This window comes from Coturnix japonica, chromosome 3 (genome assembly GCF_054131305.1).
Source record: "Coturnix japonica strain WE chromosome 3, WE-NBRP24, whole genome shotgun sequence".
Lineage (NCBI taxonomy): Eukaryota > Metazoa > Chordata > Aves > Galliformes > Phasianidae > Coturnix > Coturnix japonica.
The window spans coordinates 30,846,559-30,871,411 of NC_140665.1; the positions used below are offsets into that span (position 1 = coordinate 30,846,559).

General features: G+C 40.3%; 1 protein-coding gene and 1 long non-coding RNA gene across 6 annotated transcripts in view; one reads left to right on the forward strand and one right to left on the reverse strand.

Annotated features, from left to right (window-relative positions):
• RASGRP3 (RAS guanyl releasing protein 3) overlaps positions 1-24,853 on the reverse strand; it is a 44,880-nt gene that overhangs the window by 12,554 nt on the left and 7,473 nt on the right. For 2 of the 5 annotated variants that reach the window (XR_014944691.1, XM_015857705.3), the window contains exons 1-9: positions 23,464-23,737; positions 9,791-9,989; positions 8,215-8,317; positions 7,615-7,677; positions 6,271-6,402; positions 4,900-5,047; positions 3,758-3,931; positions 3,229-3,345; positions 2,694-2,969 (exon numbers count right to left, since the gene is read on the reverse strand). Coding sequence is in view for 4 of the 5 variants with exons in the window: in XM_015857705.3 (XP_015713191.1) it covers positions 2,694-2,969; positions 3,229-3,345; positions 3,758-3,931; positions 4,900-5,047; positions 6,271-6,402; positions 7,615-7,677; positions 8,215-8,317; positions 9,791-9,860 (1,083 nt within the window). In the remaining variant the exon portion in view is untranslated. Of the gene's footprint in view, positions 1-2,693; positions 2,970-3,228; positions 3,346-3,757; positions 3,932-4,899; positions 5,048-6,270; positions 6,403-7,614; positions 7,678-8,214; positions 8,318-9,790; positions 9,990-23,463; positions 23,807-24,853 lie in introns of those variants that run through there. The other 3 variants (XM_085543236.1, XM_015857703.3, XM_015857704.3) reach the window with 2 other exon arrangements.
• Positions 14,548-18,604, forward strand: LOC146761346 (uncharacterized). The gene is made up of 2 exons (XR_014944693.1): positions 14,548-14,653; positions 16,996-18,604. It is a non-coding gene; the product is annotated as an uncharacterized LOC146761346 (long non-coding RNA).

Sequence of the window (24,853 nt, forward strand, 5' to 3'; positions counted from 1 at the left end):
TAATTACTTAGTCTGGCTCTGAAAACTGAGGTTGACTTTGGCAGCAAAGGAGGCTAAATCTGCTAAAGGACTGTTTGCACATCCCAAGGTTGGCTATTTTCAGCCCACAGTTCCTGTCAGCTGTGGGCTGTGACCCCAGCTTTTCTTCTCTTTCTCTGACCCAAGCCTGTAATTTATAATTTTCTTATTAACAAAAAGATTGTTAGAAATGTTTCATCTACCACCTAAGTTCACTAATGACATCCAAGAGACAACTGAAAGCAAAGGGCCTGAAAGGTATTCATATGATACAAAGGATCATATGATATATAACACACTGGAAGAGAAGTTGGAATGTTCAAAATAGTATGAGGTCTTCCAAAACTCAGGTCCAGCTGTTCTCTTGTAGAAATTTGTTTCTATCCTTCCAGAAGTTGCTATCTTAAGTCAAAACTCCCACACTACTCAACAAACGGACAGAATGACCCTGGAAAAGTCTTAGGATGCCTATGGCCATCTTCATCACTACTGATCAGCTCCCACCATAGAATCATGACAGCAGACAAAAAGTGGGACAAGTTAATTTTAACTCCTGTTCAGGCCTGGGATAAACAGAATGCAGCTTCAATTATTCAGTCAGATTGGCTCAACTGTTACAAAGCCAGCAGAGCCATATGGCTCAAGTACACCACAGTATCATGAATGAAGCAGCACTCTTCTTATATTCAATTACTTTTCCTGGTAAATGAAATATAGGTTGGAAAAAAATGCTATATAAATATAAATAAAATCTCTCTAATTCTGCTGAAAACAAAAGGAATATTTTAAAAATGGAAAAATGGGTAAAAGGCAAGAACTCATGCTGATGCAGTGATGGATATCAAACTGCACGTCTTAGAAAAATCTGATGCTTTCACCTCCTTTTGGGATGCAGACTGTCACCTAAAAGAGAATGGCAGCTAATCAAAATGACAGCAGTAGTTCAGCTTCCATTTCTCACTTCGCATTGTCTAATTTCTGCCTTTGGGTGCTTGGTTTCTTATTCCTCGGTTCTCTAAAATCTAACGTTCCACTTCCCCCTACTTGCAGTCAAGTCTGTCAGAAACTGTGAACTTGAGATGAGAAACAACTCTCAATCCCTACTAAAACAAAACGAGATGATAAATATCTATTTATGATCAAATTAGCGAGGCATTACTGTGGGCCCTTCTCTTCCCTGCCCCACCAATTGTGATCAGGACATGTTCCCATTTGCTTCATACAAAGTGCAACAGAAGAAGTTTGTCCTGTTCCATAACGAAGCGACACCAGATTGGTAGCTCCAAGCTCAGGCTCATTTTTATCACTCTCTGTACCTGATCAGTTCCAGAACAAATCCACCACGAAGTACAACCTCTGCATAATTTCTGATAAACGTTATCTTTGAGCATCTTAAAGTAAAGCATGAAAGGAACAAATCCAAGCTCCTGCTCAATAGCTCCCCCACCCCAGGCATTCACACAGGAGACAAGCAATGAAATCCAGCTCAGATCCATGATCCGACTGAGGAAAAGCTGGAATTCAGCTCCCAGCTCTCCAGGCAGCGATGAGCACAACAATTCAGTGAGCCAAAGTCATTCCCTGGCTTTGATCTAGATTTTGTCTGTCATTTAAAAGAGACAAAAGAAATCTGGAGAAAAGCTCGGTCTAGAAAAGTTCATGCTAGCCAATAAAACAAACAGCATCACTGGCAAAGTTCTCAAATCTATCTTATTCTGTCTCAGACAGTCCTTGTTTGTCTCTGAGTTTACTTAAAAAAGAAATCTACTGACTTAATGACAGCAAGCAGCTTCTCTTTCAGTCTGGATTAGAGATCTGATGGACAAAGTGAAATAATAATAGAAACAGCATAAAATGATCGCACACCAGGAGAGTCCTTTTTACCTAAAAAGACATCTTTAAAAAGCAGCTCTCAGATGAGTAGATGGCTTGCTTTTATCTGCATGCAACATGAACTGTTTTAACAAACAACATTCCTTTCCTCCAAGTTTCACTACTCCCATCTTTCGTCCCAACTGGTTTTTGCCCCTAATCAAACCATGGTGCTGAATCAAATCCCACTGCAGTTAAGATCAGTGGGTAACTTGAAAACAAATTCAGGAGAAGCAGGATTTGGTCAGTAGATTCAGGGGGCACACTTCAATGTGTTTTGAAGTTAAACATAGCATTTATCATCAAACGTCACAATAGTCTACATATCAAAAATGGGACTTAAATCCCTTTCAGTATTGACACCTGTGTTGGTTTTTTTCAGGAACTATTTAACATGATATAGGAATAAATTTACGGTATAAAAAAGAACACTGTATTGTCTACAAAGCACAAGGGAGAGAGAACAAAATTACTCCTAAGTTAGAATTTCACTGATGTAAGCATGCCAACACATTGCCCAAATTTTGCAACAACTTAAATTCTAAGTAGTCAGAACTTAGTTTTTTTTCTCCTAACACACATGCATCTCTTTCCATTATCTTTAGAAAAAGATTTATTTTTTCTGTCTGTGTACCCAGCCCTCACATATCACATCACATATCTCTGAATTTACTGACATCTCACATGAACTTGTTTCTATTCTGCACTTTTATTTCATAAAAAAAAATGTGATAACAATGTGCACTCAACTTTGTACTGACATTCAACATCTAAATAACACAAGCAAATTGCACAATACTTACTGTTAGCAGGTTAATTAAATCCATATTGGGCTCTAAGTGATGAGAGGCAGTTTGCAGGGAAACCAGTTCGTTCAAGGTGATGGAAAGTTGCTGCATTTTTACTATGTTTACTTTATTTTCATCTATCCAGTCAGGGAAAATGACATGGACGGCAATCAAGTCTTTCAAATGAACTCCTAAAATCGGAATTTTGAAGCCAACACAGTCAGCAAAAGCCTTGCGGTAGTTGCAGTAGTTTCCATTGGAAGAGACCAGATCTGTCATTTCATTCCAGTCCTACAAACAACCAGAGAAGCAAGTCCTTGTGAAAGCATTCATAGCATTTCCTTAATCTGTTTTAATGAGCATAACTCATGGCTGAGTGTCAACAGAGTTAATTTTCTCTCTAACACATGCAATCAAGCAGAGAATCTCTGTGAGTCGATCCTTCTCCAGTGAGAGAAACCCAAGCCAAGTCCCTTAGGATGCCCTGCCAAGATCCAAGTATTGTGCTGGTGAGATCTGAAGACCTTCAACATTCAATTGTCCACCATACCTTTGTGACTTCCGAAGACAAATGAGAATGAGTCTCTTTCAGGCGAGAAATAGAGCTGTGGCTAAGACCTCCCACAACTGCCATCAGTGTGTTGAAATTCTGGAGATGGAGGAGCTTCTGTGGGAGAGATGGATCCCCAAAAAAATAAAAATAAGGGACATATGTATGGCAGCTATCCAGTATCACACATGACAAGCTAAAGGAGACAGCCTACCGTTGCTGCATTGGAAACAGCTAAGCCAAGGGACATAAAGGAATTCATCGATTATTTTTAAAATTAGATTAGTTCCACAAGAAGCACGTGATAATGACAGTCGGGAACCAGAATACAACAAAGAAAAAAATACATTTTATTGTTTTGTCTGCTAAAAAATGCAGATGTGCCACACCTGAAAGAAATAACTAGTAGTTATGCTAAACAGGCTTTTCACTCAGGAAACAGCCCAAAGAGCACCCAATTCACTTCTTCCCTGCAATCTGTATGTTGTTGCTTTACCCTGGAGGAAGGAAACTCAAAAACAGGACCTACCTGTGCAACATTGATAAACTTTGTGATCACTTCTGCCCTTTGCAGGGGTGTTGGCTTGCTGAGAACCATGAGCTGGACCCACTTGGAGATACCGTTAAACAAAGCAATAGATCTCTCCAAAGTAGGATTGTTCTCCAGGCAGCCATGGATCACGTAACTTTGGTAGTCTGTGAACTAACAAGGAAAGGGAAAGACATTTCAGTAAAATGGTGGGCAACTGAAGAGTCAAAGTGAAACTTTGGTATCTTTTTCCCTATCAAAGCTCTTCTTGTTTAGACAGAGACTACAGCTGAGGCTCAGAAGACTGCTGCACATCAGTATTTTCTTAAAATATTTTCTTTTGTCTTATTTGTAGTTCTTGTATCACTTAAAACTTCAGCATTCAGTATGCCAGGTAATATTAAGGCATGCATGACAAATATGATTATTACTTCTATGGAATCATTTTTTCCCCACAATTTACTCAACACTTACAATGTTTTATTTCGTGTAGTTCTACTTGACATCCTCATACAATGATGCAGTGTATAGGAATGACCTATTGCTACAAGCAAGAAGCACATAAAAAGAAGCTTTCACTTCAATACCTGCTCAACAGCATTACTGATGTAAAGAGCAAAATATGGGTACTGCTGAAGTCAACAAGAGCTCCTCACTGCAGCCTGAACTGCAACTCAAGAAGCTAACTATGCACCAGCTTTTCTCTCCCTATGACTTCCTCCTACATCAATCAATCAATCAATCAATCAATCAGTAGCACAAGCAGCTAGTTCTGCTAAATCTTGCTTATTCTGATGTTGTTCATTCCATGTGTGTTCATGGATATCATTCCACATGGGATAGCTACCACTAGGATTAGATTTCCCAAGAATTTCTGGGAAGTATTCTTAAGCTCTCCCTTAAATTTGGATTTTCAGAAGCTTATTATATTACTTCAGTTTGTGTAGTGACCTGTAGCAACACCAGACAACACCAACTTCTTGGTCATCTTAGCTGCTAGAACTGGCTGCTTCAATATGACAGCATATTCTCTTGACAAAGTAGGTGAAATGTAAAAAAAAAAAGTGTTTTGTTAAAGAATATGAATGCCCTTTCCTAGGACAGGATGGTAGCTGCGAACAACAAAGCTGCAGGCTTCTTACAGAAATTCTCCTAAAAGACTTATGCTCCAGAAAAGTGAGATGTTCAGCTAGTTCAATGGGCTCCAGATGATCAAATAGTAGGCAGGCTTTTCCTTTCTTGGAAATCTTCTTCCTTTGTGTAACTCTTCTCATCCAGTCATAGGAAGGTCTACAATAGAAAATGAGACACAATTCTCATTTCTCTTTGGGTAGTAGCCAACAGTTTACATAAAGTTATCAAGATATATATCTGTGACCCCTATCAGACAACACTCCGCATGAGATAATGCTCAGGTGTATAATGAGGGGTAAGGATTTCAGAGGTACTTCTGCACAAGTTGCATGATAGCAGATTTCCATCAGAAGAAAAGGAGGCTGTCATTCAAAAGTGCCTTGGAATACAAGAACAACAAGCCAAATTCTGATTAAGAAAAAAAGAAAAAGCCACCTTCAATAACATCAAGAATGAACATCAAGAACTCTGTAAGACCACAAGTCCATAAAATAACAGAACAGTAGAAACAGCATCGAACAACCAACAGAACAGTAAGGTGTTTTTTGCATAAAAATGTAAACCGTTTGCTTACAAGTAATAGAATAATTCCTACCCAAACACAGCAAAGGGACTTTGTAGAGCAGAAAGAGGTTCCTAACTTAATATTTTATAGCCAAGATTAATTATAAGCTAACACTTGTGTGATTTCACTGGCATTCCTGCTGAAAATCTTGCAGCCTTCACTGAGATCAGTTGGGCCGTCCTTCCAGGTTGCTACGCTGATTTTGAAATAAGGGGAAGCAATTCTGACTGTGCCAGATTTTAAAAGAAAATCTATAATAACAGGTGAAATATATGAGCCTGTTTGGTGGTGTTTAAAAGGTAACTTCTGGGAAGTCACAGAAATAACAGTATAATCACTTCGATGCAAGACAATTATATGTGTCAGTGCTACAGATTATTGAATTAAATAATAGAGAAAAAAGCACACAGAAACACACTGGAAAATAAATAGGTAGGTTACAGATAAGAGGACAGAAAAGTTTCCATGAGAAAATACAAGATTTACACAATGTGCCAATCACTGCGTTGCTTGTCATTCTGTATGAAAAATAATAGGAAGAAAGTAATATTCATCGTTTAATTAGCACTGGCTTTTTCAAAAGAATCAGGAAAATTATTTCTTTACCATTTACATTAAATACTTATAAGAGACTTCAGTGTCAAACTACATGTGGAATTTCAAATTTAGAAGGTAGGAGAGTTTCTTTTTTTAAATGACTGTTTGCTCTCTCAAGATGAGGATGGCCCTTAATACTGTTGTATTTTGCACAGAATTAGAAGTCTGCTGCTACAGAGGACAGAGGGAAAGGTTCTGAAGCTCATGACATGCTTACATGCTGGAGATATCAATGAGATCGATGTGATCCTCATAGCCAAGTTGGCTGGCTAATTCTCGAAATTCCTCAGTCAAACGAATCAGCCCAAGATCCAAGTTAAATTCTGCAGGAAACTCCAGAATCCAGTATCTGAAATTGATGTAAATCAGTTCAGAGACATGCAGGGATTCAGGTGTAATATTCAGTGGCTGTACTGATATATTTTAATCAACAGAATTTATGAATATTTCAGACTCAGTGGTTTTAGGGCAGAGAGGGTGGGCCACCCCAGCCTGCTGATGCTGTACTTCTCTCTGATACTGATGACAAAGACATTAAAAATAGTCACAGACATAGAAAAACAGGGTCTGTACTATCAGCTCTTTTAGCAACTGAATCAACAGTCTCAACTCCAAAATATTCCACCTTATAACTGATGGCAGGATTGGTGACATGGTGCAATCACATAATTTCCTTCATTTACCTCACCACAGCATAATACAGGAGCACTCTTTTGAAATGCCAAATTAAAAGATGCCTGGGGTGACACACACAAAAGGCAGCCGCACCTGCCCCAACTCAGTTCCATGCGCCCAAGTGACTCTTGCATTTGTCCCTTGCATAAATGAGACACTGTGCTCAGAAAAGGATTTTCCAGTGAAAATGAAAATGTGAAGTTAAAGTGGCAGCATTACCATGATAACCATGTAAACAAGGTAATTCCTCTTCTATTTAAGAGGGCAGGAAAAAGGCTTCATCAGTGCTACTTTCAGTACCTCTCTCCCATTCCTTCAGTGGTGATATAATTTAGTCCAGAGGAGGGAAGAAAGAGCATTTGTTTGAGAGAAGCAGGTTGTAGCATGTTAGCTTAAAAATTCATACTTTCTATTTTATGGAGAAATGCTCCTGTACAAGCACAGACTAACCAGGGAGAGAAACAAGGTCAGAGACAGTTAGGTGCAAAGATCAGAACAAATCTGATCTGTAAAAGCTTTGACATCACCCATATACTCATGTAATCATTTGAACTGAAGCCAACAGCCTGAAGATAAACTTCCTCCGCCAAAAATAGATGATATATAGAAGTAAAAAGTGTCATTTTTCTGTGTGGCACTGGCCTCGTCTCCCTGTTAAGAGGTGTCATGCTCAGACACCAAGTAATACATGGCACAAGGTTTCAACCAGCTCGGCACAGTTACATGTCTTAAGCACTGGTTCCGCTAAAACCATTGTTTTCTCAGTACAGTAATTCACACTTTACTATGGACTAGAGATCAGATTAAAACAATAACTTTCTTAAGTGTTAGGAAAATAAATTACAATTACAGTATTCACAGCAGATAGAAAACAAAGCATGCCTACCTCATGAAATAGCAGATTTTTAGTCTGAACTCATTGCAGTTCTCCCCGCTGGCATCTCTATACGTATTCATTCTAGTTAAAGAAAGCTATATGTGCCTTGTTTCAGTAACGTGGTTTTTATCTACATCAGACAGTGGCTCTGGACCAGTATTAAAAACTTCCATTCAACAGACAACTACAGCATGATCTGATATTCATTCACTTACACAGTATCTGAAGACAATGACAAGTTATTGGCTGCATTTTGGTCTTTGCCCTAGCAAAAATGCCTTCTATTGCACTATTCTGTGCACTCTGCTGAACAGTTCTGAAGACATGTAGGTACTTAGCTACCACTGAAAGCTCATAGTACTCCAATACCAGCCTGCCACTATAAATTTGAGTAGTTATCTTGGCAACATTTCTCCATTTATTCAAAGATAATTCAAAGCATTCCTCCACAAAGAACTTATGGAAAATATCTACAACCAAAAGCAGAAGGAAGCTCCCAGATTTCCACTTTTTAGGGTGAAAGAGTCAGACCTTGTCTGTCACTAATTAAGTAACACAATCTGCTTTCAACATTGTAATGCTGACTTGCAAGACATGCTGAAAGGATATGTAGACAGAAGCTTGACAGCCAGCTCTGTGGAAGGCAGGTACCAGCGATGCATTAGAAGAAAGATTCTCGGCAAATGGCTGGAGCATTGATTTCCTCCATCATCTGCAAAAGAGCAATAAGTGAATGAACTACTTAGTTGCGGACAGGGAGGAGTTTATATCCTTCAAGTGGAGATAGAAAAAAACAGAAGTTAAAATCTTGGGTTGTTATTTACCGAACAGACAGGGAACAAAAGCAAAGCACGCAAATGCTCCTTTAGAGGTAACTATTGATAGACTGTAGCGCTGTAGGGAAAAGGAAGTCCAAGCAGACAACAGTCCATAGCTAGAAAAATGGGACATGGACAGCATAAGCTAAATGGCATTGCAACGAGGCAGTGGGTTATACAGATAACAAATCCAAAGCTTGTCCACCAACAGGGCAGGGAGATGGCTTATCCAAAACCACTTATAAGACTTGTTTAGTTGCAGCTACATATTAACCACTAGACTTTTTAAGAAAGGGGATCAAAAGCATCACTACGGTCAATATGCGGATCGCACCTCCAGCTTCTATACAGACGCTCCCATTTCTGAAGTGTAGCCACTGAGGCTATGGGAAGTTACTTCCTGCCAGCCTGGCTGACAGTTCACGTTCCTCAGCACTCCCAGTCCTATGTTATTTTCTCTCTGTTACTATTTCAGTAGACAGCAGTCTATATGCGTGTATGAAACAGGAACCAGATACAGACTACAGTTGTCAAGAGAACATGTATGCATGGAAGAGAGATATTATTTCCAACAGACATAAAGTATATGGGTTCTGCTACTTCTCACTAGGTATACAGGACAACAGGTCTGATCATGGTCTACAAAAAATGGACATACAGAGATGCAGTATGCTCAGGAGCAAAATCTGGTCCTTAAAAAACTATTTTCTCTCATCTTCGGATGCTTCCTTCTCTCCAAAAGCGGAAAAAAACCAAAACAACAACATTCAATCAAATCAAAATCTGTCTTATATTCTGAGAGACTTTAAATGTAGCTTTGTGAATTAAGAACCCATTTCAAAGCATATAAGTATATCCATGAACTCATCTCATCTGGCAATAGGGTGACAGTTATTGATTAACAGCGCCATGGATCAAGGTCTACTTCATCACTTCTTTCCCTCAGACCTGGTATATTACATTTAAGTAAGAGTAAAAAGATTACATGAGCCTTGAGTCATATTTTTTCCAATTATTGCATGATGACTTGGAAAACCATTCAGAATAACAACTGGTCAGAAAAGCAGCTGTGTAACCACTCAAGACAATGCCAGAAATAACTCCTCGAATCATTCAACTAAACACTTGTTTAGTTTTAAACCATTATACCCAACACTGTGCTTTATCTGCATTAAATTTTCTTAGCACAATATGCATATGACTAAAATTCTGGCCCGTATAATTCTGGGACAAAATAAAACACGGAAAAATTTACAGAATAGAAATGTTTGCCAAGGGAAAGACTGGCTAAATCAGAGAACAGCAGGGGTTGTGCTATAAGATGAATTCAAAGAACAACAGCAAAGCAAAGCACTGAGAACACCTACCAAACATTTCAATACAAGCGTTCAAAAGCTCATCTAATGTTGCAGCCTTCCCAAGCGTGTTTGACCCCATTGTGCTTTAGTCGTTGTCAAAAAATAAGAGGCATTTTCATCAAGTAGAAAAATGCTTCTTCAGTTCTTCAGCTGCACAGCTTTTTCATTTTATTGTTGGCTGCATTCTTCGCTGGGCTTCAAGGCAAATCTGCAGAAAGAAAGTAAAGGAAATGATAGCTATACGGCTACATGAGGGAGTTATCAGGATGCAATGTTTACAACTCAACTCATCTTCTCTGCAAACTGTTTGTTTTTTCCCCTCACACGACACAGCCGATGTGAAAGTGTTGTAAGATTTCCATACATTCCAGCTTGTGTTTTTAAGTGTTTTCCAATTGTTTGTCCACTAGCACAAAACACATCCCTAGAAGGGGTCATAAAACAGAAACCAGATGGCAAATGAGGACGTGCACGTTTGCTGACGCACACTTTGTTCAGGTCATTTTATTTACACTTGATAAGTCACTTTTTATTAATAACCCCGCTTTCATGTTCAAAACATAAACATTTGTTTTTCCTAAGGTTACAGGCTCATGGCTGATATCTTTTTTATGCTAACGGTTCTGATTGGCACAGGCCACACAAAATGTTTAATGAAGGTCATGACAAGTACTAAACTTGGAGGTGATTTTTCAAGGAACCTGAAGATCGAATGCTACAGCATTTTAAAATAGATCTCTCTATAGTAGCTGAGCAAGCACAGAAGGCTGAACGCATACCAAAACTTTTAGACTGTGCCATACATCTACTATGCATTTAATTAGCAGATATCCATTTACCTGAAAGATGAAAGGAATACTGATCTGAGATTTCAGAGATAATTACACATCTTATTTAAAGAGTTGGTATTTCAGAATAGTTATTTAGTCACCACTTTAGGATAGGATAAATAGGATAAATAGGATTGAGGAAAGTGGTTGAAGTTTCTGTCTATGCCTTGAAAATCGCTGCACGTGAAATGTAGGAGGGGAAGCAATTTGATCAGAGTTTTTTAAACATTCTCTATAACATATAGCATAGGACAGCATCATCCCTATCTTCTGTTATCGGTGTTAAGGCACCTGTATAGCAGTCAACAAATAAGGCTCCATGTAGAATAGCGGTACTTTTAATTGTATGACAGCTATTTAACTAGTAGATAAATAGATTCTAACACTATAGTCCACTCCCTGAAAAAAGCCTATCTGACCACTAATGCGTTTTATGCTCATAATATTTCTAGAAGAAGGATGTAACCTTTACAGTGGAGGAAGAACTGGCTGACTGGGGCTAAGCCACATATCCTCAGCTGAGCCAAAACATTATTTCATATCTCTGGATCACAGTCTCCAACAACCGCAACCATTACATCATTATTTGTGTGATTAAGCACTGCTGTTCTACTAGAATGAGAAAAGTCTTGTCTAGATTGTGCCATAAATAGTATGCAACCACAACACCACGTCTAGAGATGGATGAGCGGAGCTCAGCAGCTGCCCCACGTCAGAGCAGAGTCAGCTCCAACTGCTCCATAAAGGACCAGCCGCTGGATAGAGCTGAGCCATGAGCAATGCTGGTTTTGACTCTGAGAGAGAAGTTTTAAGAATGGGAAAAACTGCTGCACAACGGCAGCTAGGAGAGAGGAGTGAGAGATGTGAGAGAAATAGCCCTGCAGGCACCAGGGTCAGTGCAAGAGGAGGGCAGTAATAGGTAGAGAGCAAAAATGTCTGCAGCAGTGTGTCCAGAAGTTAAAAGTTCATGATGGACTGACCTACTAAATGCAGACTCCCGTACAAGTATTGACCACACCATGACCACCACATTGCATAGTCATTTGAGCAGGAAGCTTTCCTTAGCATTCTCATGCAGCCAAACTGCATCTTTTATTCACCATTTTGGAAGTCCTAAGATGACACTGTGGACTGTCCTAAAAGATGCGTTTAAAATGAATGCAGGGGCTGTGAGTTCTTGAGGCAGATGCAGTCAGGTGTAATGCCTTATTTTTTAAAGAAACAGGATACACTGACAGCTAACTCGTGGTCTCATGCAAAAGCATCAAAGGGTGAGAACAGAGCTGGGGGCACTAGACAGGTTTTAACTCTTGGCTATTATTAGTAGTATAACCAGAAGTCATCACCTTTATTGCTGGAGGCTACTAAGGGGAGGTCCTCACCTGGAAGCTACAGGAGTTTAACACAAAACTCTGATATCCAGCCAGTATAAATCACTGTGTGGGCATTTTCACATGGCTTCCATACAAGCTATATTGGTTACAGGTGCAAGCTAAACCAATAAGCTGGGTTTAAATAGGCTTACATTTGACAAATGGGGCAATATTTATTTAGCTGAATTGAATTAAAACAGCTTTTTAGCCAAACCAGAGTAAACATAGATGTAACATTTTCCCCCATCAGTTAAAAATGTGTTATTTTTCTTCTGCATAGGGACAACAAATAGAGCCACGTGTAAACAGTTCAACTTTGACACGCAGGCACCTCTATGGGTCTCATCTCACCTGTGATCTTCCCAGAGATCTGCATGCAGGAAACTCTTTACAAGATTAGAACATTCTTGGAAGGTTTAAGTAAGTCAGACCTCTCCTCTCCTCCCCCTCCTCAAATGAATGCTTGCATTAGATAATTTCCGCCACCTGGCTGCTGGGCAGAAACTGCTGAACATGAGCAGCTGAACAAGGAAATCAAATCGTTAGCAGCACACAGAAAAATAAGCTGAGAAAAAAACAACTGAGAATCTCATGAGAACATTTATGGTAACTGCCCTTACTGCACTTTTTTGCTTTACCCTGTCTTGTTCACATCCATGCTAAGTTCTTCAGGATAGACCTCATCTCCTATCCTTTAGTTGTAGTGGAGGACCTCAGGATGGGGCCCTTTCTTGCTATTAGTCTCCAAGAGATTAGTGTAATCACCATAATATGAATCCCAGATGGGACACATAAGGCTGCACCTTTGCCCACACTGGTGCAGTCCAGACACCTGTCTGGGCTCAAGTTGACACAAGTTGCTTAATGCACGGTTCCTTAAGTTTATGCTACACAACAAGCAGTTAAATATTTCTCATAGGTTATCAGTTCTGGTTCATTTATTATAGTACATGCAACTCCGTGTCTAGAAAAATCTAAGGAATTGACATCCTTGGACAAGTTTCTCCAGCTGATACATACTAAAGATGTTCAAAGCAGGAAAGCACAGTGACAGTGGGCTGTCAGGCAGCCTAATGCCACTGTTTCTGTCACAGTCCATGACCTCAAGCATCACATGCTGCAGGATGGCACATCTGGCTTACCAATGACATTTGTCATGTGATATGGGAACACAGAACAAGGAGAAGATTGTTGCACTGCCCCATGTGTGCAGGATATGAGCCTTGCTGGGAGCAGGAAAGGAAAGTAAATCTGAAAGTCCTGGATTCTTCCAGTGTGATTCACCAGTATTCATTCACCTTTGCTACACACCTTCAGACAGCAGTTATCCAATTAACTAGGAGATCCTCAACAATCACCCACACCTTATTACTTTAACTTACTTTTTCTGGATCAAAGTGGAACTTCCAAAAGCACTAAACAGAATGTTTAGTCCACTTATCAGTGGAGGAGAGGATGGGACATGGCTAAGTGTATACGGATGATGAATAGCTAGAGCCAAACTTCATATTAACAAGAGACCCTGCACAGGGGATTTTAGTAATTCTATGCTCCACAGGATAAAGTTTTTACTTCTCCACTTCATTCACCCACTGCAAACTAACCAGGCACTCCCCAGCTGGCAGTCAGGCACCCATATCCACTCACTCACACCCCATCCCCTGCTGTGCAGATTACACTTGGTCCTTTCAGTGAGATACTGAACAGTGTGGGAGGTCGGGATCAGTGCAGGACAGTTTCTACCTGTTGCTTCTTCCCTTTCACTCTTGTCTTATCATAGAATCATGATAAACAAGCCACCACTGTGGCTCTTTTATGGGCTGTAGTCCCTTCACAGAGTACTTGCTCCATCATGGGCTTATCCATGGGCCTCAGTTCCTTCAGAGAAGTACGTGTTCTGCCACAGAGCAGCTCCCAGTTCTCTGACCTTGCTATTCCCTCTGTTCTTCCCTTCATGTTTTCTGCCTTTCCTCAGACATTTTCACAGAGGCGCCAAGAGCCTGGTTGATGGGCTCAGCCCACAGGGTGTCCTGGCTGGAGCAGCTATGTCTGGCACAGGGCAGTCCCTGGCCTCTTCCTCCCACAGAGGTCCCATCTGCAGCCCCTCTGCTGCCAAGCCTTTCCATTGGCATCTAACACAACTTCTAAGGGATGAGCATTTGCAGCCCTAAGATAAGAGCAAGCAAGTTAAAAACTGTGAAATGCATTTCATTGTGTTCAGCTTTGAGAGAAGAGTCCTTTGAGCTAACTTCTTTCAGGCCAACTAATACAGATGGGGGTTATAATCAATTTAGAGGCCTTCTGCAGTAACAGGGGTTAAATGAATTGGACCATAAGTGAGATACCAAGTGGCAATATAGATCTGCTCATATGCATTACCATACAATTAGTTCAGAGCCATGTAATACCTTGAAGACATTCATAAATTAGAGTACGAAGTACAATACATACTGACCTAAAACAAAAGAGAAGCTTACAGAAATCACGAGGAATGCTAATGGATGGTCACAGGACCAAATACTTTCAGTAATCAGAAAGTCACTTGATTAAGCTGCTTAGACATCATTTTGTTTAGCATTCTTACCTCTTACTGTGAAATGTAACCAAGATTTCTGACATAACAGGAATAAAAATAGGTTTCTTCATATATAAGCTCTGCAGAATAATGGGTAAGTTGATAACTGGATTTCTAAAGACAAAGATTTCATTCGCAATTACAATTTTAGTGTTACACAATGTTATCTAGTATACAGTTATTTACCATACTTGGGATTTTTCTTGTTCACTTCTCTATTTGCTTCCTCAATTTACTGTGTTGGTCTTTGTCTCCGTAACTATAATTCCAGCTTACAATGGCAGTAAAATCTGAACATCTGAATGTACATCCTTGAATTATTTAATGTGCTGGAATACTACCTTATTTACCCTCTCCATGGGTCAAGGGACTACAATTGCCCAGGAGGGGAAAATAAGGTAGAAAGAAAGATCCAAAAGAGGACTCTATTTCACCTTCATTATGAGGGAAACTTCTAGCCACCCTTCTCAGTAGATTTGTCATTTAAAGGTGTTATGCTATTTCCAGTGAAGCAAAAATAAAATTACAAATATCAGACATTTCATTCATGTGTGTGACACACGGGGATGGAGCTGTTCTGAGAATACTTGCCCTTCATTAACGTATAGAGATCTCCACTACCAAAGTGTAACTCATCAACAGGGGAGAGCTAACAGCAATAAGAATCCATATGCTCTTGTATGCTTTTATTTTTTCTTTCCAGAAACCTCTTACAAGTTACGTTACTGCTTGTAAGCCTCAAGAAAATCTCTTCGCAATTACCTTTATTATTGACAACTTGCTTATGACTTTTGACAGCCTTTTGTGAATAAGCTTGGTTTGTTAATCTAGTCAAAACAGGGGTGGGGAAAAAACACCTAAAGAGCTGGTATTCTTGACTGATCACACTGTTGTATGCTTTTAACAGACTGTTTTTTCTTTTCCCAAAAGCAAACATTTATTTTATTTTAAAACACATATGGGGAAATAATCATATTTTCAGGTCTGAAAGATAGAGAGTCAGTATGCATTTCCATTTATCTGTAACAAAATACTTTCGTATTTTATTATTATTCATTACTGCCAGTTTTACTCTCTTAAAGCCAAGCTAGAAAATCAGACAGACCTATTAATCAGCTCTCTAAGAAATCCCAGGTCCTATTTTCCTATGCCTTCTCTTATGCTCACTGTGGAGGCTTACCTTTCCCCTCAGTAGATAATTTTCTCTTAGTTTTAACTAAGTCACAATCCTCATACAGTAGTACAGTCCCCGGGCAGTGCCCTTTACAAAGCCATTAAGTCTTCCAACACTTATGACAGTTATAAGAGTCAACACTGCTCCCAGTTTCAGGCTAGCTTTCAAACAGTGTTAAAGCAAAGGGAATTATAGGAACCTTTAACTTGTAATACAAGTCAGTACATTTGGTATCAGCATTTTTTGTCTGAAAAACCCATGGCTTCCAAAGCCATTTTCCCTTTGAAGAAGCTTTTTCCATACACCAAATTCAGTAACTTCCAGTTATTTTCTTTCCCACTGTAGATGCACTGTCTGTTGCTGGCACAAAACTCCCTAAGCCCACACTGACAGCTGCATTGCAGGTTGTGTGCATATATATATATGTATATATATGTACACACACACACACAATGCTCATGCATTGTAATGATGCCAAAAGAATTACAGCCATTTATGGAGTATCTCAAGCATGTAAATCTCTGCAGAGTTGCAGTGGGCACTCAAAACAGAGAGATTATTGCTAAGTGCCCCAAAAAGCAAGACATTCAGACATATTCTCTCTCCCCTCTTCCATCTCTGCAGCTACTTTTTTATTGAGAGAAAAAAAAATCTGTAATCACAGATACCAGCACAGGGAGACTTCCACATCCAACTATCTGCCATCCTTCCCAGCATCAGTGACCATATCTGATTTCTCCCTCTTCTTGTTTCTGGCATTTTCCTAGCTGAAGAACAACTGCAGTTACTTTACATCTAATAAAAACAAGGCCAACGCCTTATGGAGAGATGCTAAGCATGCCTTTATTTTTAACTCTTCAGCACTGTTATCACATACATCACATTTCTCCCTGTGAATCCACAACCTGTGCTCATCATGTAGAGAGAGCAGTTTTCCTCTTGTGACCACAGTCAAAATACAGGGCAACTTCAGAAATATCTTGGCCACAAGGCCTGGGAAGTACTTGGTGCGTTAAGTTGAAGGTAGCAACTGGCAAAACAATAAAGGCAGGAAGAGGTGTTCCGGGACTTAAGGGGCAACTGGATGACTGAGATGGAGCAAGACAGTTATAAGGACAGAGGGGCACGACAGGGCTTTTGCTCCTTTTTATCATTTGGCTGTTACAGTGAGCTTATGCTGAAATCATCCTTTTCTTTTGCCTTTGATGAACGTAGGGAATGGTTCACACCTAACTGCTATTTCCCCACCAATGTGCTAACAGGTCCCAGACAAGCAGAGAAGACTGAACCAGTTGCTGATGGTCAATAATCCTTCTCAGTCTCTACCGGCAGCATCCCATTTATTTGAGAGCAATTCCTCTTTGAAGAGAAAATGTAAATCAAAACAGCACACAGGAAAACAGTGACAGACACACATGACAGCAGTCAGTAAGTGCACAATCCCAGGAACTCATGCAAATTGCTGTCTGCCACATGCTCACACGAATCAAGGATGCCTGCCTGCCATGATGCTGTGGCTTTGTCTCCGCAAAAGTTGATGATGACTCAAAGCTCACAATGGAGCAGAAGTGCAAAAAGCTGGTGGAATAAAAACACAGCCTGGAGGTCAGGAGAGATAACAGCACCTTCCTTTGCTGAGCTGTCAGCAGATGCCACATAGCAAAATACACAAGTGGTTCCTTGCATCTTGGTATTTTCTATGAGTTTCTCCTGGGAAGAAGTGCGAAACAGTGGCAGGCTTCTGACTTCTTAGTGATGCAGAGGGAACACTTTAAACACAGGCATACAGTGTTAAAGCAGTTCAGAGGTTTTAAAATAGTAAGCCACTGACAGAGAAGGGCAGAGAAGACACTACTGGCACTTTCTAGTGTGTCTGATCAGACTCTGAACTCATTTTCAGAGGTAACAAAGCAATGGGCAGATGGCTGACTAAACCTTGTTTCCTTACTAGGAAACACACACTGATTAGCATCATCCTATGAAGCCATGCAACAAACTTCTCAAACTGTTTATGATACCAGAAGAAACGCACAGAGCACAGGATATGAGAACAGCATCAGCACAGTTAATGGCGACAGCTATGCTGGTGGAGCAGTGGGTTTTATTAATAACCACGTACTTTCCTAACAATAGGACAATTTGCAGCCAACAAGTTAAATGCTTTATTAAAAAAAAAAAAGTAAAGGCAATGCAGGCATTTCTCATAAAAAGGCCTGAAACATGAATGTAAGCTCATAACTGTCTCAAAGAAGAGTAAAAAGCATCTTATGAATCATGCTTTAATATGTAACACATTCAACAGGTACCTTTTAACTTCAGTATGCTAAGTTCTTTTTGGTAATTAACGATTTATCATACCAAGGGATATTTAACACAGGATAGCAGCTAGACAACTATTGCCCCTCTGAAGCCACAGACGACACTGCTACAACAGACTTCAGAGGAACACATCCCACCAGGAATTCCAGAAGAAGACTTTGAATTGGAAAAAGGACACAGAGCCCAAATCCGCGCTCCCTCTCACTTCCAGGGCCATAATTCTCAGCCTGGTCTCTGCCTTCTCACCCCCTTGCTCAAGAAGGTGACTGCCCATAAATCTTCTGGACTCTTTCTGCTTTTTCAGCACTGAAGAACCAAAATGCTCAACTCTGGCCTTGAAAAACATATCAGAGTCAGTAACACCAAGCAGCTCCCCAATTTGGACATCATGTTAAATCTTTTCAGGATCTGTGCACCAGAAACTTCTCTGCCTTGCCAATATTAGAGATCACTGGTCACACCTAGACTGTCCCTCCCATACTAAACATGCACAGCAACAATGCCCAAGCTCTCTAATACCTCTGAACATATTAAAATGTGAAAGACACAAGATCTATTATTGTTTTTAGTGGAAGGATTGTAGTCCCCTCAAATGGGTTGAGACAACAGAGCAGATTTGCCAAGTAGGTATCCCTGCCCCAGAACGTCAACAAACAAATTCTGCATTAAATTAAACAAAGTTTCCTTGGGCTTCAGAGAGAAAGCAGGAAGAGGGTGACTAATTTAAGAATACTGTGGATTCTGGTTCTTGTTCCAGTGCCTAACTGAGATAAAAATATATGGACAGTCATAAGGGCAGAGCCTGGAAACCAGGAGTTTTAGGAAGGGTGGCATCTGTTCCAGGAAGTATGTGCTCATGAGTTTGGTAAGTAGAGCGTGAGTAAGCAAGCTAAAGTAGGCAAGACATCTTTAATAGAAGACACTTTTTTTTTTTGGGTGTTTTAAGGAAGGCATTTCATGAGCAGTGTGATAAAACCAGAAAGTCAAGGCTATTCTGATTTGAACAGGAAAAAAAAACCCATAATATATCCAGCTGGTAAACTGACTCAAGCTCTAATCCAGCAAAGGTTTTCTGATGCAATTTGCACCACAGGCAATCCATTACATCATAATACCACGTGCACAAACTGCTTCTCCTCCTTCCCACTAGCAAAACCAGGAATTTCTGAGCAACTTCTGGGTTCAAACACTGGGTTACTGCAAAAATAGACTTCACTGACGCATGTTATATGAACCAGATTATGGACTGGGCTGACCTAATTAAATGATGAGTTACGAATGGAAGCCCATCTATAATAACGAAAATTCAGATTAAAGAGATTACATTTGGTGAGACCAACGCTTGTGCTGGAGAAATAAGCCCTTTCAAAGGCTACAAAGAAGAATGTAGCATCATGACAAAGAAAATGTGCAACCTTGGGTCATTTATCAACGTGTTCAAGCAAGCATGCGAATGTACCCACACTAAGTCAGATTCAATCTGTTCTACTGTATCATCTCTTATTTACTTAAATAATAGACTCTAAGACTGTTTTCTGCTTGGGAATCATCAACAGCCTTCAGGTACAGTAAGCAGAATACACGTCAGTGGGCATGGAAAATTCTTGTTCATCAAGAAAAGCCTTTTCCTGCACACATTTCCCATGCTTCAGGTTCTCTCGCACGAGGCCACCATCACCCTGAGTGAAACGTCTGCTTCCACAGTACAGGCTGAAGGAGAAGCAGTTTTAATGGTGGCTGAAAGGAGTTGTATATGGAAATGCAATTATATTTCATATAACATGTAAGATAGTATGTATCATCTACTGTTATATACTAAGTTTGGTAGGACTTGTGTGGTAGACTGAAGCAGATGTACTGTTGAATCACCAATTCATTTAAGATTATATAGTTATTTTCTGTTTGCAAGAACTAAATATATTACGTATCTGAACAGGAATAGCTCAAGTTTCACTAATTTTGCACAGTTTACTAGATCTGGTGTTATTCTTCAGGTACTGAAGCCTCCCACCCGGCCTGAGAAATTCCAGATCATTAGTAAAGAGAATATGCATTAATCACAGGTGTGAGAGTACAGTGCAGAGAGAGTCAAACCATTTCACCTATTTGAATGTGGTCAGAGGACACAGCAACAAGGGGAGCGGCCACTCAGAGTGAGACAGCAGATGGCCACCAAAACAACCCAAGTAATTCTCAGGGGAGACCGAATTTTCTGCTGAGCTGTAAACGTCAGTTGTGTGGGTATTTCCACACACCCACACTTTGATCCTGACCACATACACACTTATTGTAAGCCAAACTTTTTGATGGGACCACTCGTATCTTCTGATAAGCAAATATCCATGTGTTTGCAGGATGGGCCTTTGTAGCTGAACTGGACTTGCCTAGTCATTGTATTGTTCTTGCTTGTAGCTGACATTCTTTTAACTTCACTGCAAGAGAAAAGCTGTCCCCTGTCCCAGTGCCTCTGATCAGGTCATCAGGTGGCTTTCAGACAGCCCACTCCAATACGCAAATGTACCAATGAAGAAATAACACTACACTGACTATTCACATTGAATAGAAAACCCAGACTGAAGACCAATGATCAGAAAAATCTGAAGACCTGGGATTTTTCTATCAGCTTTTTTATTCAAATGCTTGAGTATTAGACACTGCCATTCATGAGTTAAAAGAGAGGGCCAACATGAAAACATTGCTATCAACTTCAGTAATGAAAAGTGATTACACCATAAACACATTAACAAAAAGCATTCATTGGAAGATGCTTGCAGTACCTATAAAAACGCTCCATAATCAGACTCAGACAGCTTAGCAAAAAAGAAAGCCACAAGTACTCCTACAGTATTTTTAAAAGTAGTTTCCTCTCTTTATTTAGGAGCATCCTGGGAGTGGCTCCTGTGCATAATGGCATTTTCAACTACATTGAAGAGCTGGCAAAACTGTGGTTACTCTAGATGTTTTCTTGTGGAGCACAAATATGGCCATTGAGAGAACTGCTCTAATAATTTCCTCGGATAAAAGGAAAAGAATTTAATAGGAATCTTGGAAAAGGCTCTAAGTGATATGCATATGCACAGACAGAGGTACATCAATATTCAGGCTGTTATCAAATCTCTTCTACCATGTAGTAAAAAGAAATAATCATCCAGGATGAAGATTTCTGTTAGGTATTGGACTCTTAGATGTGTAACTATGTCAATAATGAATGCAAAGGCTGAGCATTTCCCATGACAAAAGATGCAGAAACCCAGTCCATGTGCTACATCATGCCTATGCAGAACTGCCTTGACTTACACAAGCATAATTTAGGGATGGGAGTGTGATATTCAAAAAGCTGAGCACGTGTGTTTCCAGAAGATCACTACACAAAGTTATAAAAGAGTGGTAATACAGTGGCTGTGACTTTTGTTCAAGTATAAAATCAGTATGTGCACCAACAGCATCCTAAGGTGGGTACTCCAGTAACAGAGGTTGCAGCTGGAATTCATTAGAGAGGCCATAAAGTGAGAAAAGCTTGAGGGCTGCAATATTCTAGTTTCTCAAAGCACACACTCTGTGTTTAACAGTAACTACTGCTAAAAAAGTGGGCTGGTGATAAGGCCAGAAACAACGGCAGCCTTGAGAATCTTGTAATGTTGATCAAGCTTTTTTTTTACTTTGTGGGCAGTGGGTTTAAAGGGTTAGCTGTTACCCTTCAATTTCATTCAAAATAACATATAATAATGATAGCTGGGCACTGTGAATATGGCAGGGTTGTTTACCTTCAATTTTGTAGGTCTCAATGAGAAGTTATTTTCCTGTATCATAAATAACCTTTAAAACCAATAGCATAGAGGCACAAAACTGAGTATTCCTCACTGTTTCTTTGAGACAACTCAGTGTTACCTTTTAGTGATGCTGCTGATGCAGGACCATATGGCTTTACACCAGCCCTTTGCACCAACTCTAGCACAGTGGCCCCACCGTAGCCAGCATCCCTAGAGGACTACAGGCTCCTGAGTGCAAAGCCAGGATGCACCTCAGAGCCCCATAGCCTGCAGCACTCATGGCTTCCCATGCCACTTGTGTGGGAAGGCTGCTGGGTAACCACAGTCTGTAGTACTCCAACGCAAGGTTCAAAGGCAGACTACCCTCAGATACAAGAACAGGCAGGAAGCCAGGCAGACTTCTGGTTTTGTGAACAATTGAAACTGATTGACATTTTCCTATAAAATTTTCCAGTTAACCAGCTAAGCCATAAACTATAGTTTAAGGGAGAATTAAAAGTCTTTAGGGAGAAATAAAAAATGAAAGTTCTCTTTTTACGTGAAAGTGAATTAGGATTATTCTGCTCATCTTTACAGGACAGACAACATGATTCACTAAACTAAAATTCCAGTGCCTACTCTTGATCCCATTCTAAATTGTAGGTTTCTCCTGTCTCAACAGGATCCCATTACTGTCCCTCATCCAAGCCTTCCCCAAAGCACCTGGCAACTCTCAGCCTCATCACATACCAAATGCCTCACTACCTGTTCATTTGTTCCAATTCTTTCTCAATCTTACCCCCCAAAAAAACCAAAAGCCCACACCAAAATGAAAAACCACTCCACAATAACTCATCTCCACATAAATAATTGATCAAAAGTTCCTCTACAAATCCTACAGTTTCTGTATTTTTAAGCAAAATTTCAGACCAGAGCTTTCAAAATTTATCAGATGGGGAAATCAATCATTCATGAAGCAAAAGCATAAAAAATGCAAGCATCTAAAAATAAAGTGAATTAAAAACCTGGAGATAGTTAGGAGACTCACTCCTGTTTTTAGGGAGGATTTCTTAATCTTCATAAGCTAGTTATGTATGATTATCAACAACCAATTGTATCTTAATCAGTGCATCTTCATTCTTCTGCTGTCTTTTTCTGCTACTACCTTTACCTTTCAAAACATCCTTCTTCTTTCAACCCCCCAAACTTGCCAGTCATGGGCAGCTTTCTTCAGGCTGATTGCAGTATTTCAGTGGGGTACCTTTGTCAATTCCTTACATGACCATTTTTAAGCTGAATGCTGAAACTGCTGTAATCTCAACTTGCATCATTACCTATTCACTAGCTCTACAGAGAAAGGAAAATATGTTTGCCATAAACAACCTCTTCACAACATCAGCAGAGTAAATAAACATCATTTTCCCTCCCCGACTAGCATGAGGACAAAACACCGTACCTGTCTTGTTCCAGCAACAGTGAAAACAATACTATTGTTAATCACAGATCAGAAAAATATAGCCATTTGGAGCATGAATGACTGCTTATCAATGAGGCGACAAAAATACGCCTCTCTCTTAAGTGTTTTTAAAAAAGGTCTCAGATGAAAATAGGAAAGCAGTGGTAGCTTAGGAAAAAAAAATAAAAACAGGGAAAATCACTTACTGTACTTGGTTCTGCAGAGGTATTCAACACAAACATCACCCTTCCTTGTCCAGCTGCCAAGTGCTAAAGCATGAAATGAGCAGCTGTTTCCTTCAAGCTGGGGCTGTGTGTCTTAACTAGTCACATGCCCCTCTTGATAAATCTCACTGCTGTGCCAGGAGGTAGGAATCTGAAGATCATTATTCCCCTTATTAGAAAATCCTTTTCATAACAGCAGCCTTTGCTTAAGCACTTGACTGGAACGTGGCGCTGTGTGTTCCATAACTTCTTCTTTCTCTTTTCTTTTTTTTTTTTCTTTCCCTCTAAATCACTAACGCCCAACAGTAGATAAGCCTTAATCAACAGTAGGGGCAGCACAAATGGAAAGTTAAACAGATCTCTGTTGATTGCTTCAATTTTGCACCTGACTTTATGATTAGCTGCATTTAAATTCAGTCTTCCTGTCAGGAGCAGAACATTTTAAAGCACAGTAGTGTTCATAGCATCTTTAAGACTCGGTCACTCCACTGATCACACAAAATATGGGAACAGTCATTCTTCTGGGGATCAGGTGCACTTAAAGGGCAACATCACTACCTCTTATGTTTAGTAGGACGACGAGTGCCTTAGTAATAATACAGATAATTTTTATTTTGGTCCCTAGTATTTTTGCAGCACAGAGACAGGGCCCCATTGTGCCAGATGTTGCCTGGTCACACGGGGATGCCTCTTCTGGGCTGGGGGCCATCAGTCTGAACTGAGTCAACAAAATAGAAAACAAAAACATCCTTATCCCTGCGTTCCTAGGTGTAGGACAAATGGAGGCACAACTCTGAAGTAAACAAAATGACAGATTCTAATAGAATTGGGGGGGGGGGAGGGAGGCAGGGGAGAGGTCATTCGGGTTTCTTGCATTGACCCTACCCAGCTCTTCACATTACATAAGCTTGCACATGGTTATGAAACCACACAACCCTCAGTGCTGCCAGCACAGCCTGAAGCAGGGAAGAAGCCCTTATGATCATTATCCGTGCATTTGCAGGTGAAATCACTGGGTTTCCATGTAAAGATGTAATGAAAAGCCTCCTGAGCTTTCTGCTTTTCATCACCCAGCAGGATGAAGTGGTAGCAGCCTGTCACAGGCCTCCTATTTTTCTAGAAGGCTTCGGTTTTTCAACCTAACTGAAATGGATGATCCGAGGTCCCCCGTAGGAGCAAGGAGCTGCATGCTAGCCCCACAGCAACCCCCAGCGGCTTGAGCTCCCCAGTGCAGTACAACCCTACACATCACATCCACCTGCGGCCCCAAGCTCGGTGGCCATTTTCCTGCTGCCACCTGTGCCCATCAATGCAATGCACCTGGAGCACCGGTCGGCCATCTTGTGTGGCGCAAATTGGGGCTAGCAGGGAT